The sequence below is a fragment of the Mytilus galloprovincialis genome, chromosome 2 (assembly GCF_965363235.1).
Source record: "Mytilus galloprovincialis chromosome 2, xbMytGall1.hap1.1, whole genome shotgun sequence".
Classification (NCBI taxonomy): domain Eukaryota; kingdom Metazoa; phylum Mollusca; class Bivalvia; order Mytilida; family Mytilidae; genus Mytilus; species Mytilus galloprovincialis.
Window position 1 is genome coordinate 87,658,311 of NC_134839.1, and position 19,739 is coordinate 87,678,049.

At 31.2% G+C, this 19,739-nt stretch overlaps 2 protein-coding genes across 7 annotated transcripts in view; one reads left to right on the forward strand and one right to left on the reverse strand.

Moving 5' to 3' along the window:
• LOC143064739 (sterol regulatory element-binding protein cleavage-activating protein-like) overlaps positions 1 to 11,996 on the forward strand; it is a 41,003-nt gene extending 29,007 nt beyond the window's left edge. For both annotated transcript variants that reach the window (XM_076237800.1, XM_076237801.1), the window contains exons 21-25: positions 831 to 1,009; positions 2,695 to 2,775; positions 3,279 to 3,491; positions 4,979 to 5,041; positions 5,632 to 11,996. In XM_076237800.1, coding sequence (XP_076093915.1) covers positions 831 to 1,009; positions 2,695 to 2,775; positions 3,279 to 3,491; positions 4,979 to 5,041; positions 5,632 to 5,817 — 722 coding nt within the window. In that variant the 3' untranslated portion in view covers positions 5,818 to 11,996. The remainder of the gene's footprint in view (positions 1 to 830; positions 1,010 to 2,694; positions 2,776 to 3,278; positions 3,492 to 4,978; positions 5,042 to 5,631) is intronic.
• Positions 11,997 to 14,133: 2,137 nt separating this feature from the next.
• Positions 14,134 to 19,739, reverse strand: part of LOC143064740 (uncharacterized) — a 48,913-nt gene continuing 43,307 nt past the window's right edge. For all 5 annotated transcript variants that reach the window (XM_076237806.1, XM_076237804.1, XM_076237802.1 and 2 more), the window contains 3 exons: positions 17,851 to 17,922; positions 16,656 to 16,784; positions 14,134 to 15,862 (listed from right to left, as the gene is read on the reverse strand). In XM_076237806.1, the coding sequence (XP_076093921.1) occupies positions 15,741 to 15,862; positions 16,656 to 16,784; positions 17,851 to 17,922 (323 nt within the window). In that variant the 3' untranslated portion in view covers positions 14,134 to 15,740. The remainder of the gene's footprint in view (positions 15,863 to 16,655; positions 16,785 to 17,850; positions 17,923 to 19,739) is intronic.

The following is a 19,739-nucleotide window of genomic DNA, read 5'->3' on the forward strand; positions in this document are numbered from 1 at the left end:
CAAGAAATCTTCAATTGCACAGTATTGTGCAATAGCAAGTATTTTCAATTGCACAGTATTGCACAATAGCAAGAAATATCTAATTGCACAATATTGCTCAATAGCAAGAAATTTTCAATTGGAGTTATCTTTCTTTGTCCAGAATAGTAGTTGAATCAACTTGAATCATTGTTAATTACAATATACAATGTATATTCACTTTTACTACCAACTGATAAATTAAAACAATCTTTACCATTCAGTGATAACAAGCACTTTTTTTACATTTTAATATTTTATGATGTATTTAAATGAGTAGTTATTGTTGCAAACTCCATTAGTAATTTGAATTGAGATCAGTTTTGGAATAAGGGAAATGGGGATGTGAAAAAAAGATTGGGGGGTTCAATTTTTCTCATTTCAGATTTCATGAATAAAAAAGAAAATTTCTTCAAACACTTTTTTGAGAGGACTAATATTCAACAGCATAGTGAATTGCTCAAAGGCAAAAAACAAATTTTAAGTTTATTAGACCACATTCATTCTGTGTCAGAAACCTATGCTGTGTCAACTATTTAATCACAATCCAAATTTAGAGCTGAATCTAGCTTGAATGTTGTGTCCATACTTGCCCCAATCGTTCAGGGTTCAACCTCTGCGGTCGTATAAAGCTGTGCCCTGCGGAGCATCTGGTTTGAAAATGAAATTTGCACAGTGCTCATTAACAAAAGCAGAAGAAGATTGTATCTTTATAATGCATAGATATTAATACAATTCACATATACCTTCATTAAAATGAGTGTTGGAAATAAAAAAAAAATAGAGATAAGATAAAAGGATTTGCTTGATAGGTCATAGTAGGCAGTATAGTCAAGCCAAAGTGAAAGTAGAAAGTTTGAGGCGACGTGATGAAATCATTCATATGACATTAATGAAGAGCACAAAGGCTCACCAACAACAAATAGTGTCATTACAGTATGCAGGGACATGTAGGAAAATTATATCAGCAAGCCAAGATCATACCCTCAAGGTAAGTCAAAAGATTTCATCAAACAAGTATAAACTAATCAATACTAAAATGCTCAAAAGTGGTCGCAAAAGATGCCAGCGTTAGACATCTTTTTGTATTTCACAATTATTATATAAATTATAAAAGGGGACAATGAAGGAAATATATAAAAAAAAATCAGTGAAAGACTTGATTGATTGTGTTTGTGTCTAACATATTTTCAGCATTTGGATAACTTTTAATTACAGTAGATTCCGGTTATTTGCATAGCCTATTTGTCAGACAAAATTATGCAATAAAGCGGAGTATGCTTATATCCGAAATGCCAAATGACAGAGTCAAATAACATCGATAGAACAGATCAGTAAGAGAAATCCCTGAAGAAAGATGAACGTCTGTAATCCACATACAATATACTGAATGTTGATTTATTCTAATCAAAATTTTATGTCTACTCTTGTGTCATATGTGTTATTTTATTTTGTTTCTTTAAATAAAGATTATAAACACATTTAGTTTTAGTTTATTTGCATTCAGACTTTCCTTTACCTGGGATACGAAAATAAACTGTTCTAAAAATAGATTTGTTTCTATGACCCATATGTACAATGTACATTGTTAGGCTTTGATTAAAATAAACTTTTAAACAATACTTAAGTTTATAATTATTTTAACAATACTGTTGATGTGTAATGAATTGATGTTGATATGCAGTTGGGCACTGAAGTAACAACTTGTTAGTTTCGTATATGCAAAGCAGCAATGGTGGGGCCCTGTACGGGTTAATTGCTGGACACAAGTGTTGAAAGTGAGAAAATATAATAATTAAAAGTAAATGCTCTTTTCATAAAATATTAAAAACAAATGATTGATGTATAAAATTCTTTAACCATATGTAAATGCCCTATAATATTAACATTAATACAGATCACCCCAAGCCCAATAGAGTTCACATTGGTTATGATCGATAATTAGCAGGAGTTTTTGTTTTAAAAATTAACCCCAAATGTAATCTATGGACAATTGTTTAAATCCAATCAATTATTAACACCCTTTGAAGTAGAATGGTCAGTGTTTTTACAACAATTATCTGTTTGACATTTTTATGACCTCGAGGCTTAAAATAGAACATGGGAAACTTTACCTGTGTAGACATCGAGGTTTATTTTTAAATCAAATTCCATAATATAAACACGAAAGAAACTGTTTTAAAACTTTATTTCAATAACACAAAAGTAAATATGAAATAATAACGAAAATAAGGATGCATTCAAGAAAAATATACTTACCAAATGACCGTTTCCGGTCAAAAATCTCGTCAGTTTTAACTAAGCATATCTAGACGGCAATAATTTTCTATGCAATAAACCGAAAGGCCACTTGTAGAGCTATGCATATAACCGGACAATTTAACATTAGATGAATGGGAAATGGTTTTGTGCAGGAGAAAACTATGCAATTAACCGAATTATGCTATTAAGCGGTATGCAATTAAGTGGAATCGACTGTATTACATAAATTGGCTGACTTCAAAAATGATAAATCAGGCAGCTATATAATATCTCTAGAATATTGTTTAATCAATATTTAGTTTCTGGATTAGACAGGTAGTTAAGCTTTAACATATTATTCAGATATAAACTATTCATTTCAACTTGTCCACTGTTGTTCAGAATATCTGATTTATTTAATATTATTTGTTACAGGTTTTCCAGATAGATGATGCTTTCTGTTTGTATACACTACATGGACATTCTGCTAAAATTACAGTGTTATATATTGATAAGGTATGTTTTTTTTTGTCTAATTCATGTATATCTTTCAGTTTTATAGTATTTTTGATGGAGGAATTTTAAAAACCTGACACAATTATTTGACTACTTAGTGTTTTTATAGTACAACAGTTATCTGCCATGTTATTTAGTCAACATATATTTTGAAAGTATTAAAGCATATAGAGAAGGTGCAGGTTTTTTAACAGTTATCTTCAATTGACAACAAATGTAACTAAAATATATATAAATTGTATTTATTAAGATTGTTTATTTCAACAACCTACATGTGTAAAGCCTTTATTTTTAACAGCTCTCCTAGCAATCCAAATCTGAAGTATTAAGCCCATTCTGACTATGATATGAAAAAAAAAAACTTTGTTGTTTTCTTTAGAATAAATTTGCAGCTTGCCAATAAGTAGTTGCCAACCAACAATCAATCAGTTAAATTGAAAATCAAACCCTTGTTCAGCTATCAATAATAACAAAAATGATTACATGTGCATTTGTTTGTGTAGGTGCCACCGTTTTATGCTGCCAGTGGTGATGCTGATGGAATAGTCAGACTATGGGACCTTCAGGCTGGTACATGTCTGCATAAGGTTAAGGGTCATGATGGTGCTGTTGTGTCCATTAATAGTACAGATAAATGTGTAATTAGTTCAGGATTGGATGATAAACTGTGTATCTGGGACAGGAAAAAAGGCTGCATACTACATTCTCTAGATCTGGTCAGTATTAAAGTGTGTAGACTGGAGTCAGCTTTGATCTTTAGCAGGATGACATAAGCCCTTTATAGATATAGGAAGATGTGGTATGAGTGCCAATGAGACAACTCTCCATCCAAGTAACAATTTATGAAAATTAAACTATTATAGGTCAAGGTACAGCCTTCAACACAGTGACTTGGCTCACACCGAATAGCAAGCTATAAAGGGCCCCAAAAATTACCAGTGAAAAACCATTCAAACGGGAAAACCAACGGTCAAATTTATATAAAAGGGAGAAACAAGAAATACGTATGAACTACATAAACAAACAACAACTACTGTACATAAGATTCTTGACTTAGGACAGATGCAAACATTTCAGCAGGATTAACATTTTAATGGTACCAATCCTTCACCCTTTTCGCAAACAATAGTATTACATGGCAACATTAAAAGACACTCTGTAAAATATCAATTGGAAGGCTTAACTCAATCACAAAACGCAAATTAACACACAATGAACAAATAAATTTGCATGCATTTGTAGAGTATTGTGAACAGTTCTGATCTTGATATGTACCTTATGCAAAAGTTTATTTGAATTACGTGATAAATTAAATAATATAATGCCATAGTCAACTGTATCAAAGCATATTTATTTGAAAAGCTAAAGAGTGCATATATCAGACGCTGTACGAATATAAAAATAGCATTTTTTTCAAATAGTAATGAAACAAGCATTAAATTATGAGTTTCTTTTCTACCTATCAAATTTTATTATTTGATAAATAATTTAAAAGTTGCGATATTGTTTAATGAAAAACACATTGTGAATGTTTAAGCTGAATAGTGTTTGCTATTTCAACTTCATACCTGCCAACTTTTCTCAAAATGCCCATGGGGGTTTTGCGTGCAAGATGGCTGTCATAGTCCTAAAAACCTTCAAGGGGCCTTCAAATACAGTGTAATGTTGTTTTTTGGCTTCTTCATACTTTTTTAAGCCTTAACCCTTTCCTCCATAGTGACGCTTTTTGACGCCACCCCTTTTACTCCATAATGACGCCTTTTGACGCCTGTGTAGTACCTCAGTTGAAACGCTTCGACTACGAAATGTCTGCATCAGACTTAAAAAAATTAGTATCCTATATGAAAAGGATATTAATGAGAATATCTGATTTGAATTTCATTGATGAAATATTCATTTTCACAATGCATTAATACTTTAAATCCAATGATTTTTTTTCATTAAAAAAATCCTATGCAAATCAATTATGTAAAAAAAAAAAATTCCATGGAGGAAAGGGTTAAGTCATTGCAAAATTAATTGTTTTGTTAAAATTGTGGACAAAATTCTCTTTCAAAAATTCAATTTAGGAGCCTCCATGGGGTAAATCCCCCGCAAATAGTGACAGTTGGCAGGTATGTCAACTTTTTGCACATTATGATATTTGGGCTTTACTGTACATGTATAATGTTTGATATGTTAACCTTATTACTGTTGTTTACAGGACCCTTGTGGTAATAATTGTTTATCATTGCTGTCAAAAGATTTACTGGTCACTGGTGGACAGGTCAGTATATGTTCTGATTTTGATTTCCTATATACTAGAGACCATCTTTTTTTTAAATGGGTTATGATAGAATCTGTAAATCTCATTTTTATTCAACAAATAATATTCCAATGCAATTTAATCATTTAATGTAACAATATTTTTTATTATCTGAAATTTACCAATGAATCAATAGTTGACATATCATAACTAAAAGTGAACTGCCATATTAAATTGCATTGATCAACAAATTATAGAATACATAAATATAAGGAAAAATAAAACATCACATACCTCACGTTTGCTCATTACGGTTATGTGCCAAAAAAGTTCATGAGGTTTTATTTTTTTAAAGCCTTGATGTATTATTTTTTTTTTGTAATATTAAAATCAGAATATTAGTACTGTAGTTGAGTTGCTGTCAAATTGGATTTGATGGTCCCAGATGTCCGTTTTACTATTTCCAGTTAAAACTGCATTTATGACCATTAAATCACCTGTTGAGAAGCATTATAGTAATTAATAATTAGATAAAAGCTATATTTCTTTTTCATTTGCACTTGTATATATCGTATAATGTATTATTTTAAAACAGAGTTAATATATTTCAGGGATGTATCCACTTGTTAGATGTAATTAAAGGACAGATTATAAAGACAATCAATTTAGGTGACAGTACAGACAAATTGGCCTTTGTCCATCAGATAAAAGTTGTTGAGAGTACAGTGATAGTTTGTGATTATGCTAGTGACATGAAAGTTATCCATTTCCCAACCGTACTTGAGAAAGTAGAGTAGTACGGAGATAGGGCCAAAAAAAGTCTTGATTTATTTGAGACCAGGCTGTCTACAGGATATTGATTATAGAAATAAAAGAAAAATGTATGAACAGGTTGGTTACAGAAAAATGGAATACAATGCATTGAAAGAATATAAAAAAAAACATGGATGCTTTGAGAGGTTAAGAAAAAAAGACCATTTATTGTGTATTGTTCTGTTAGGTAACTTTTGTTTTAAAAATTGTGTATACATATTTCATTTTATTCATTTAATACATATAGGACTGAATCACACAACATTGAGAAAATCATTTATACACACTAACATTTAAAGCATACTGTTTTAGGCAGCAAATAAATTATGGTTCAATTGTGATATGATGTAAACACTTTATACCAGAGGGTTAGCTGGAAAAATTAAGGTGAAATTGGTTGGAAGGAATTTTGTCATGAATCCTCCAACCAATGAATTTTAAAAATATTCAAAAGTAAAATCAACTGTCCTTTTTGTTTCTCTGGAATTACCTAGATTGACAACGGTCTAGTGACTTGTTCAAGATTTTATAGTTTGAATCATGTTCTTTAGGAAATGTTTTCAAAACCTGACAGAGTAAGGATTATTATTGTATAGCAATATAATATTTCCCATAGAAAGTAACCAAAAGTTAGCGTGCAATAAATTCTAATATTGCACTAGTGCAATAAATCTTCAAAATTCATGACGTCATCAACGACAAAATCTTAGTTTAGACCAATTTTTACTTTTAAATATTATATTGCTATACAATAAAAGGGTTATTGCATGAATATTGCGGAATATTGTCCCTCGTAGAACATATATTGCACTCGCAAGCTCGTGCAATATAAAATTCTACTCGGGACAATATTCCCCGATATTCATGCAATAACCCTATATTATCAGTATGAATGCTTTTAAAAGGCACTGCAGTACAAAAGAGGAATGTTAGGATGGAACAAATATAAGCCATAATCATAAATTTTATTACATGTCATATAAAATAACCTTCATCAAGTTCATACATTTATTTATTGAGAAAGACTAGAATTCATATTTAATTATGAAATGAAGAAGCACTGCCATGATCATATGATGTAATAATTAGACTTATTTGCATAGTATCAATATTTGTTATGATCTCATGATTATTCTTTTTTCATACATGTGATAAAGTTAAAGTTGTTTTGCATAAGATTGAGAAGAGCTTGTCATTTATGTTAACTGTTTTTTCTTATAATCAAACTATTTATTATTTCTATTTTCTACTTTTATACTAGAATGGTCATAATGGAATGAAGAAGACAATGTTTTAATTAATTTGAGAAATTTTATCATGTGATATGGAATATTGAATTATATACAAATGTTAATGCCAAATTTATTTAATTCATATAAAATGTTTTTATTTAACCTTAGAAAAAATGATAAAAATTTTATTTCTCTAATTAATGGTCTATTGTCTTTAATATTTTGAAAACTAGTGAAGAACAAAGGAACAAATATGTCATCTGGATCAATTAACCTTATTGTACTGGAGTAATATTCCGGTGAATTTTGAGTTTGTATTTATTTATAAGCATGAGTGAAGCAATCGGTATATGAATGAATGTTTTTCATTATTTGCAGTAAAAGTGTATTCATTTTGGTGTTTGTGATACATTGTACATTCACAGCTTTTCTTCAACCAATTTGGTATTGAAATTTTAATAACTTTCTTAAACTATCCTGGATTTCTACCAAACTTGAACAGAAGCTTGTTTATGATCATAAGATAGTATTCAGAAGTAAATTTTGTTAAAATAAATCCTGTTTATCCGTATTTGACTTATAATTAGGTCTTTCCACTTTTCTGTGGAAAGACCTATTGTTTTTCTTCTGATTATTAAGTCTTTCCACTTTTCTGTGGAAAGACTTATTGTTTTTCTTCTGATTATTATTATTATTATTTTTTTTTTCCGCCAAATTTTGTTCCTGCGATAAATGTTTGTTTGGCAATATGTCGCTTAGATATTTCTCATATTGTATCGTATAGTTTATGCGCTTTTAAATTTAACCCTGCTAAGGCGAACCATTTTCTTTGTAAGAGTTATCTCCCTATTCACTGTTTATCATGTGTGTGCATCTCCTTCGTAACAAAAAAAGATAGCGACAAAATTCCTTTTACAAATTGTTCGTTACATCCTCAGTTATTTTTGGCCCATTTGGATGGAAGCGATTCGATGAAATTTTATAGGAGTTATCTACCTTTACAAAATAAATTTGTCGGTATGTTATTCTAACTCCTAAACAGTTAACCGTATAACCCTGGAATGTTTTTATTTGAGGCCCCTAGGTCCAAACTTAGAAAATGAGGTCAAGGTCAAAGGTCAAGGTCAAGTTCTTAATTGTGACTTTTGCTTGTTTTTGCATTTTCTCTGACACTTTGAAAGATACATATAAAAGAACAAGTGCAAAATGTCTGCTTTATTTTTATGAAGATATGCTACATTATGTCTGATACAATTAAATGGCATCTTATAGGAGTTGGTGCCCCTGAAATGTCTTGATATGAGGTTATTTGATTAAAACTTTAACTAAGTTCATTATAAAGGCATTTGACCTTGTACAAAAGGTAAGGTGACAAATGACCTTGAAAAATGACAACCGGAAGTGACCTTGAGAAAACCGGAAGTAGCTTTTTTTGCAATTTTATCATATAAAATTACTCAGAATCCATATATTTTGTCTTATAGATACAAAAACTGATAACTGAAGATTAACAATGACATCCAACAAACCGGAAGTGTCCAATTATCTCCCATTCTACATACAAGAGTATATAGAAACTTTATATTTTTGGAATCAGTGTGAAAGAAGCTATCATATGAGACCTGAAGTGACATTCATTTCACCGGAAGTAGCATTTTATCTCCCTTACATCACTCAAAAATATAATTAAACCATTATTTATCGAATTAGTATGAAGAAACTATCTTCTTATCAAAATTTCTTTGATGTGGAAAGACTTTCAATTGTTCTCTGAACAATTGGTTTTTAATTTTTTTTTTTTTTTCTTCCGCCTAATTTTGTTCTTGCGATAAATATTTGTTTCGCAATATGTCGCTTAGATATTTGGTATATGATATCGAACAGTTTATGTGCTTTTGAAATTTACCCTGCGTAACCGAATACTTTTCTTTGTAGGAGTTATCTCCCCAAACACTGTTTTTTTTTGTGTCCACGACTCCTTCGCAACCGTAAAAGATTACGACAAATTTATTTTATAAAATTGCTCGTTATATCCTTCGCATGATTTGTCCAATTTCGACCGAAGCAATATGAACGCTCCATATGAGATTTATTTCCCCTTTTGTATTTGAAATTTTGAAATGTATTTTAAACTGGAACACCATAAGTGATAGAGACCTAGGATCTTTTGATTTGAGGTCCTTGGTCCAAAAAAATGAAAAATAGGTCAAGGTCAAAGGTCAAGGTCATATTCTAATTTTTGAATTTGTTTATTTTCACTCATTTTCATTATCTTATAAGATATCGACAAATTATTTTGTATAAATTGTTAGTTGCGACATGTGGTAACTAAATAATTTTAGTTGAAAGGGTGCGTAAACAATGAATGGGAGTTTTCGCCCCTATCATATCTTAAATTATGTGTAAAGTGATATAACTTATTAACCATACATATTACAGACCTAGGGTCTTTTGATTTGAGATCCTCAGTTTGTGACCTTGAAATTGAGGTCAAGGTCATAGGTTAATTTGACGTTCTAGAATTTGACCTTTGCTTTAAATTCATATCTATACATCATAAAGCCATATGAACTGACATTTTAGACTGATTTTTTATATTTTAATATCAAAATAGATATTAACTGGTGGAAAGACCTTCAATTGTTCTCTGAACAATTGGTTTTTAATTGGACTTAGTTTTTCTTCCAGTTAACCTTACATACAGTCTGCAGTTAATGTTTTTAAAACATTTGTAAGATTTATAAACCATCCTGAATTTTTACCAAACTTGGATAGAAGCTTCTTACAATCAAAAGATTGTATTTAGAGATCAATTTTCCTTTTTGTAATAGGGCCTGACAAATTAGCCAATCTGCAGAAGACATATAGTAATCAGCTTGTCTGTGTATCCGTCCATCACAAAACACAATGACACTTGATGAACACATTTCTTCTGAGAATTAAGAAAGAATCTATTTTCCTAAATTCATGTCAATATTATCTTATAAATATCAAAAACGTTGAATAAATCATGAAGCAAATAAGACTATTTTCTAATTACCAAATTTTGACTCGGTAGTATATAATTTTTCAATTGCTAACCTATTTTATGGTAGGAAATTTTGGAACTCAGTCCAGTAAGAGCAATTAGAAAAAGTAAAATCAAGCTTATGATTGGTGCAATTTTTGGGAACAAATTAATTGTTTTCCAATGATTTTTTTTTTTGTGTATAGAAAAAAGTTGACTTCCCTCTCAAATTGTTCAAATTCAATGTTTGATTTGACCTCTTTTTATTTGTATTTGCTCTTACTAGACTGAGTACCAGAATGACATACCAGAGAAGTTAACTGTCCAATATTATATACTGTAAATTCAGAAATTATTGCGAAAAATGTGACAGGGTTATAATCGCAATAATTTGAACTCACATTTATTCATTTTTTATATGAATGAAACAGGATTTTTAACAATATCGCAAAAATTAAAATCGCATTTCAGTTTAAAATGACAAAATCGCAATAATAAATGCACGCAATAATTTCTGAATTTACAGTACTCTGGAATCAAAATTAGGTATGATAGGAAAATAGTCTATTCAAACAAACTTTGACCAAAGTAATGTTGATCTAATAAAAAATTAGAAAACTATCTGGCTCCAAGTAATTATGGTAAAATACAAGTTTTTGTTGTCGAGCAAAGTTGCAGAAAGCTCGACATAGGGATAGTGATCTGGTGGCAGCGGTGGCGTTAGCTAACTTCTTAATAGCTTTAGATTTTAGAAAGTTGAAGACCTGGATGCTTCATACTTTGTATATAGATGCCTCATGTTATGAACTTTCCGTCAGTCACATGTCCAATGTCCTTGACCTCATTTTCATGGTTCAGTGACTATTTGAAAAAAAGAGTTCAGATTTTTTGTAATGTTAAATTCTCTCTTATTATATGTAATAGGATAACTATATTTGGTATGTGCGTACCTTGCAAGGTCCTCATGCCTGTGAGACAGTTTTCATGTGACCTTGACCTCATTTCATGGATCAGTGAACAAGGTTAAGTTTTAGTGGTCAAGTCCATATCTCAGATACTATAAGCAGTATGTCTAGTATATTTGGTGTATGGAAGGACTGTAAGCTAAGGTGTACATGTCCAACTGGCAGGTGTCATCTGACCTTGACCTCATTTTCATGGTTCAGTGGTTATAGTTAAGTTTTTGTGTTCTGGTCTGTTTTTCTTATACTATATGCAATAGGTCTATTATATTTGGTGTATGGAAATATTTTATGATCTAGATGTCAGTCGCACAGGTTTTATTTGACCTTGACCTCATTTTCACATTTCATTGCTAAGTGTTAAGTATGTGTGTTTTGGTCTGTTTTTCTTAATTTATAAACAATAGGTCAACTTTATTTCTTGTATGGAAAAATTGATAGCTGTACATGTCTGCCTGGCATGGTTCATCTGACCTTGACCTCATTTTTGATGGTTCATTGATCAATGTTTAGTTTTCTTGGTTAATGTTGAGTTTATTTGACAGTTGTAATAAAGCTTTATATTTACGACTATCACCTTTTCAACATAATATCAATGATTAGTAAAGAAGGCGAGACATTTCAGCGTGTGCACTCTTGTTTTTGTCAGAATGTAAATAAAATTGTATGCATATCCCTGTTAATTTTTTCAAGAACATTATTTCCAAAGGTCATTCTACTTAAAAATGTGTATAGATGTTTGTCTGAAGTGTGTAAAATTAAAGTGCAAGATATATGATGGTTGACTTGATGTATCAGATAGAAACATGTCTTCAATTACTAGCAATCCATATTAATTCTTTCAATTTGGTATGTAAAATATTTGTTTTTTTAATGTTTTTTTTTTATTGTAAATGCAATTTTTATAATTTATGTATGAAGTGTTGAAAAAATGGAAAAAATTAAATATTTTGAGAACTGTATCTTGCTTTTGAATCATTATTTGTCCTTCTCCCATTGGAATTAAAGAGTGGATTGGGTAGACATTGATAATGGTCTACAAACTTGGTTGACCAACCATTTTAATGATCTGATATTTTACTGTTGTATTGAACTTTGGTTAGAGAAGTTCATACACTGTTTTCTCTAATTATACCCCCGCTTTAAAAAAGGGGGGTATACTGTTTTACCTCTGTCTGTCCGTCCGTCCGTCAGTCAGTCCGTCCCATGAAATTTTCGTCCCATTTTTCTCAGGAACTACACATCCACCCTTTCTGTAATTTGGTATCAACATTTATATATGTCAGCCATACCGTGTGATGCGTTTTCAGATTCATCACTTGACAACTTCCTGTTTACCGAACACTTGTATGATTATACTGTTTTACCTCTGTCTGTCCGTCCGTCCGTCCGTCAGTCCGTCCGTCCGTCAGTCAGTCCGTCCCATGAAATTTTCGTCCCATTTTTCTCAGGAACTACACATCCACCCTTTCTGTAATTTGGTATCAACATTTATATATGTCAGCCATACCGTGTGATGCGTTTTCAGATTCATCACTTGACAACTTCCTGTTTACCGAACACTTGTATGATTTTACACATGACAGCCAAGTTGAAAATTTTCGTCACATTTTTCTCAGGAACTACAATACAAGGATTTCTGAAATTTGGTTTCAGGGTTTATCTAAGTCAGCTATACCGTGTGATGCGTTTTCAGATTGATCACTTGACAACTTCCTGTTTACCGAACACTTGTATGATTTTACACATGATGGCCAAGTTGAAAATTTTCGTCACATTTTTCTCAGGAACTACACATCCACCCTTTCTGTAATTTGGTATCAACATTTATATATGTCAGCCATACCGTGTGATGCGTTTTCAGATTCATCACTAGACAACTTCCTGTTTACCGAACACTTGTATGATTTTACACATGACAGCCAAGTTGAAAATTTTCGTCACATTTTTCTCAGGAACTACAATACACGGATTTCTGAAATTTGGTTTCAGGATTTATATAAGTCAGCTATACCGTGTGATGCGTTTTCAGATTCATCACTCGACAACTTCCTGTTTACCGAACACTTGCATATTTTTACACTATTAATATTATCCACTTGCGGCGGGGGTATCATCAGTGAGCAGTAGCTCGCAGTTTCACTTGTTCTTACTCAATTTATCCTTTTCCTGACCTGTTGATTTCATTTTTATTTAATCAACATGTGGTTCATTTGATCTCAGTTCTTCAATGGTCAAAATGCGATTATGACGTCAAATTTTCTTGCTTTCCTATTGTGACATCATGCAAAAGGCGACCATGCCTGATGACATCAGGTACAAAGAACACATCTTTTTGCAAGCCATTTGAAAAGAAAAATTAAGATTGTCTGCACATCGTGTAAAAATCCTTTGAGAAACAGATTCCATCACCAAATCTAGTGCAATACGATATTTATCCACTCTCAACAGTTAAATTTTAAACATTTCAAATTTAAGACAAGCCTTGCATTTGGATTTTGAAAATTTAACTGTCTAGACTGGATAAATTATCGTATCACACTCAATTCAGTGGTAGATATTTCTCCTGTAATTTCAAATTTGTTTATGTATACCCCTTAAAGCTGTAGCTGAAGCAGATCCAAAATAAGTGCTGATCATCTTTTTAAAGGAGTTATGACCCTTAGAAATATACATTTCATGGAAAAATGCATTGCAAGCACTCTCAGCTTCTCAAGCTAACATTTCTTCTTGAATTTTTATGAAACTTTTATTAAAGGTATATAGCAGTAATATCAAATATTTTTACAGGAATTATGTCAGTATGCAATGTAAATTCTATGGAAAATTGCATTGTAAGTAAACTTGTGTCTACTTTTCTTGTTAGATTTTAATGCAACTCATTGAATGATATTGCAGTTTTTACCATGTAAAGCTGAGCATATGTTTACAAAAAGGATAGGCATAACTATTGAATAAGTTATTGTATTCAATGATTTTTTTTTAAATCCAAGAATCAAGTATCTTTGTATTTGCAGCAGAGCATGTGCAAGAAATTTAAACTGATAGTATTCAGCTCTTTTTTGTATGTATCTCAAACAAATAATGAAAACAAAAAGATTTAAATGAAAGATATTTTATTGATAAAGTAAAATTAAGTACCACTTTATATTACAAAGAAAATTAACAGAACAGGTTTTAGTCATATATATGCAGGTTTGGTTACAAAAGAATTTTAATCACAATTGGACAGTGATCATATCTGTATAGAGTTTCAAAACTTCATAGGTGTATTTTGAGACTGTATAAAACCTTTAAATCATGATCTTGTACAACATTCAATAAAAACAATAAATCATATTAAAATACATGAATATCTAAATAAATTCAGACTATTCAGTGTGTTTGTTTTATCTTGTGCAATCTTATTAATTTGATATTGTTTGAAATAAATTGATCAATGCATACAAGGGAAGGATAGACAATGGTATACCATTACTTTACCCCAAAAAAAAAACAGGTTAGAATATATAAGAAATTAACAAAACAGCATACAAGAATATTAAAAATACATAACAATGAACTAAAATTCTAACAGTAAAAATCGGTAAAATATAAACATAAAAATTATTAGAATCTCAATTCGACAAAGAAAACTTAGTAAAATATAAACACAACAACAGACTGAAAACTTAAAAATAAACATTGCAGCAGAAAATACAAAACATCAGACTAGAATGTAAACAACAAAACTTGGGTAGAATATAAAAACAAATTAATTGACTAGAATATAAACAATACCGTTCAATTTAATAATATTAATAGAACAATGCACTAGAATCTTAAAAAAATACAACTGAACAGAATATAAATAGAATAGACTAGATTCTTAGCCAAATAAGTTGACAATGTGTTCATGACACACAAATGCCCCAGCTTGTAAATATGCTGGACTTCAATGGATGTATTATTGAATTTTGTTTTTCATGACATTGGTTTCTATATGTTGTCATTCGAGATTGCTCTAGGGTTTGAGTGCACTCATTGTTCAATAACAAGATTACTCTAGAATGGCGACAGCGACACCATCCAAATTTGAATTTTGATCAGTGTTTGGTGGTAATATTCATTGTGTATAAGTTTTATAACTTTAAGCAAAATAAAGTAAGAGAACAGAAACAAATTGACAACGGTAAACCTTAATGCCACCTTTACCAAGTGGCATGAGCTTATAAAGAAAATCCTCACTGAAATCGTACATCAAAACATTACACTTTATATGATTGGTATAGTCTATAATTCTAGGTATTTACACTTTATATGATTGGTAGTCTATAATTCTAGGTATTTCAACCCACAGTATTCTTTTTTCTTAATAAATACCTCTGTAATTTTCTGTTCATTTTTCTATATTTTTTCACCAGAAAATGATTTTGATTGTAATACAGCATTCAGATTAATAATCCTATTTTTCTGTTACAAAATAAGACATTGTTATATAATGTAAGACTTCAGGGTTCTGCTTATATTATTTGAAATGTTTAATTGCATAATATCAAACTATTTGACAGCTCATTTTTTTTTTTATGTGTGCAACTAAAGAATCACTTCAGAATAACTTTCTTTTTGGAAAGATACTTAAAATAACCAAGTATCTTTAAGAAAAACCAGTAAAATAGACTCCAATTTAGATTTGCTGTTAGAAATGTCAAGTATTCAGACACATTCTATAATAAATCTTCATTAACAATTCTCTCCATCTGGTGAAAGACCAAGTCATTCTGTGAATCTTCACTAGAAACAGAAAACATTGTCTCAGGTACTTCTTGCTGCTTCTTGTGATGATTTCCTACAAATACAAACAAATATATTATCAATGATAGATTATCTGATCAAGTGTTCTATATTTTGGGAACAATGCTGTTCATTACAGCTTTTTTAACAAGTTTTTTTCAAGAGCTTTAGAGGGTCTCAGTGGCAGAGTGGTCTACATCTACATGAATCACTAGCATGTCAATATTGTGGTTGTGAGTTCTAATCCTGTGCTAAACTTCCAAATGGAAGAAATATTCTGGATATTATTTCCATTGGATCATAACAGTATCAAATACTTTCTTCAAAAGGAACAGATATTGTGGCATTGTTTTGAGTTTCCCGGGGAACTTGGAAGGACCATCAAGTATAAATATATATGTTGATAAGTATACCATGTGCAATAGAAGAAACAGTTAATCTTTTTCAATATGCTGACAATGTTAATAATCTAAACATATGAAATGTCCATTTGTAAAACATAATTGGCAAAATGTGCACGTTGGGCATAAAGGGAGGCAACTCCGTTAAATAAATAAAAACAATACTTTTCCAATTTTGTCATGAAAAAAAATTAGATAACATATCTAATATTTAGAAAAAAATTGGTGGTTCAGTGTATATCATAATCAAGTATGTAGATTTGAGTTATACTTTAATATAATGATCAAGTAAGCAATTCAGACTGATGAGATAACTCAATAGCAAGAAAGTCCTTGTTACTTATTTTTATGTTTATCATTTTTCATTAAAACCAGACTTAGATTATAATGATTGCATATTTAGTTATTTACAAATGATTCTAAAGGATGATTAGTAGTTACATTTACCATGTGATGTAGGACAGTCAAATTCTGATGGAGTGCTAACATATTTGACTCCTGGAGAAGCTTTGGTGTAAGGAGAATCCTCATGATATGATATATTGATTCCCATTCTCTTTTTCTCAGCTTCAATATCTGAAATACATCAAAAAGGCTTAAGGAAGGGGTTTGACAAATATTATACACTTTATCTGACTTTATGGATATCTTTACTTCACCCAAATTTAAGTAAAGAGCTTCTGAACCAACGCCTATTATGTTTTGTGCTGGTAGAGTTCCCTTAAGTGGATACCAGATGGTATGCAGGGTTGTCAGATAAAAAAATCAAATACCGCTACATTGACAACAACACTTAAGTTAACTGCATCTTTTATTGTCGATATGTTTCCCCGATTAGATCGGCGTCATCAGGACAAAGTATACAAAATTAGAACCCCTGAAGTACAAAAAAACAGCATCATATATGTGTTTACAACCATTTTTATGATAAAGACAATTAGAGCAATTAATTATAGATTAACTCTAAATTTAGGAACTTCATTTGCATTGTACTATGTTTAATTAATTTTCTGTTCAACATTACATAATGATATAGAGTATCCTATAGCAACGTCAACAATGGACAATTATGACGTCACATACATGATGACGTTTTTTGTATTAGGGGTTCTAATTTTGTATACTTTGTCCTGATGATGCTGATCTAATCGGCGAAACATGTCGACAATAAAAGATGCAGTTTACTTAAGTGTTGTTGTCAATGTAGCAGTATTCACCCAAATTTGTAACGGGTTTAAGAGGAATTGCAAATACAAGGTAGGTGGGCCCAAGAGCAATGGAAAATTTCTTGATTTGTTGAATAGAAACCCCACAAAAAATTCAGATAAAAAAAACAAAATAGGTGCCCCATGGCAATATGGTTCTTAGAAGGTTTCATGAAATTCTAATAAAGGTTATATGAGGAATAGCAGATACAAATGTGTACTGTAGTGTGGAGATATGACCATGTCCATGTCTGGCTAAAGTAAACCCCAAAATCATGTAAATGCAGAAATAGGTGGTGCAAAAGTTTATCATGTGATTTTGTAAAAGGTTCACAAAATTCTGCCAATAATTTAATTAGCAGCTGCAGATACAAAGGTAAGATGGACTTGATTAACTAACAGAGTTCAATCAGTCAGTAAATATCGATAATGTTTACCTTCTTCTAACTGACAAAGTGAACTGTATTCTTCAAGATCTGCTAACATTGCTGCTAAACCATCTGAATCAGCTATAACAGAAATATAAATGTGAAAATCTATATACTAACATCAACTCTTACATCACTAGGGGAAATCCAATCAGAGGTAAGAGATGAGACAATAGGTTAATATATTTTCCCCAAAATTTATTGATTGGGGCTATTCCATAAACTAGAGGCTCTCAAGAGCCTGTGTCGCTCACCTTGGTCTATGTGCAAATTAAACAATGGACACAGATAAATTCATGACATAATTGTGTTTTGGTGATGGTGATGTGTTTGTAGATCTTACTTTTCTGAACATTTTTGTTGCTACAATTATCTCTATCTATAATGAACTTGGCCCAGTAATTACAGTGGAAAATATTTTCTAAAAATTTACAAAAATTTATGAAAAATGTTAAAAATTAACTATAAAGGGCAATAACTCCTTAAGGGGTCAATTGACTATTTAGGTCATGAAAACTTATTTGTAGATCTTGTTTTGCTGGACATTATTGCTGTTTACAGTTTATCTCTATCTATAATAATATTCAAGATAATAACAAAAAACGGCAAAATTTCCTTAAAATTACCAACTCAGGGCAGTAACCTAACAACGGGTTGTCTGATCCATGTGAAAATATCAGGGCAAATAGATCTTGACCTGATAGACAATTTAACACTGTCAGATTTTCTCTAAATGCTTCGGCTTTTGAGTTATAAGCCAAAAACTACACTTTACCCCTATGTTCTATTTTTAGCCGTGGCAGCCATTTTGGTTGGATGGCCGGGTCACCGGACACATTTTTTTCAATTAGATACCCCAAAGATGATTGTGGCCAAGTTTGGATTAATTTGGCCCAGTAGTTTCAGAGGAGAAGATTTTTGTAAAAGATTTCTAAGATTTACGAAAAACGGTTAAAAATTGACTATAAAGGTCAATTACTCCTAAAGGGGTCAACTGACTCTTTTGGTCATGTTGACTTATTTGTAAATCTAACTTTGCTGAACATTATTGCTGCTGTTTACAGTTGATCTTTATCTATAATAATATTCAAGATAATAACCAAAAACAGCAAAAAATCCCTAAAATTACCAATTCAGGGGCAGCAACCCAACAACGGATTGTCAGATTCATCTGAAAATTTGAGGGCAGAAAGATCTTGACCTGATAAACAATTTTGCCCCATGTCAGATTTGCTCTAAATGCTTTGGTTTTTGAGTTATAAGCCAAAAACTGCATTTTACACCTATGTTCTATTTTTAGCCATGGCAGCCATCTTGGTTGATTGGCCGGGTGACGGCACACATTTTTTAAACTAGATACCCCAATGATGATTGTGGCCAAGTTTGGTTTAATTTGGCCCAGTAGTTTCAGAGGAGAAGATTTTTGTAAAAGATTACTAAGATTTACGAAAAAATGGTTAAAATTTTACTATAAAGGGCAATAACTCTTAAAGGGGTCAACTGACCATTTCGTTTGTGTTGACATATTTGTAAATCTAACATTGCTGAACATTATTGCTGTTTACAGTTTATCTCTATCTATAACAATATTCAAGATAATAACCAAAAACAGCAAACTTTCCTTAAGAATACCAATTCAGGGGCAGCAACCCAACAACAGGTTGTCCGATTCATCTGAAAATTTCAGGACAGATAGATCTTGACCTGATAAACACTTTTAACCCATGTCAGATTTGCCCTTAATACTTTGGTTTTTGAGTTATAAGCCAAAAACTGCATTTTACCCCTATGTTCTATTTTTAGCCGTGGCAGCCATCTTGGTTGGTTGGCCGGGTCACGCCACACATTTTTTAAACTAGATAGCCCAAAGATGATTGTGGCCAAGTTTGGATTAATTT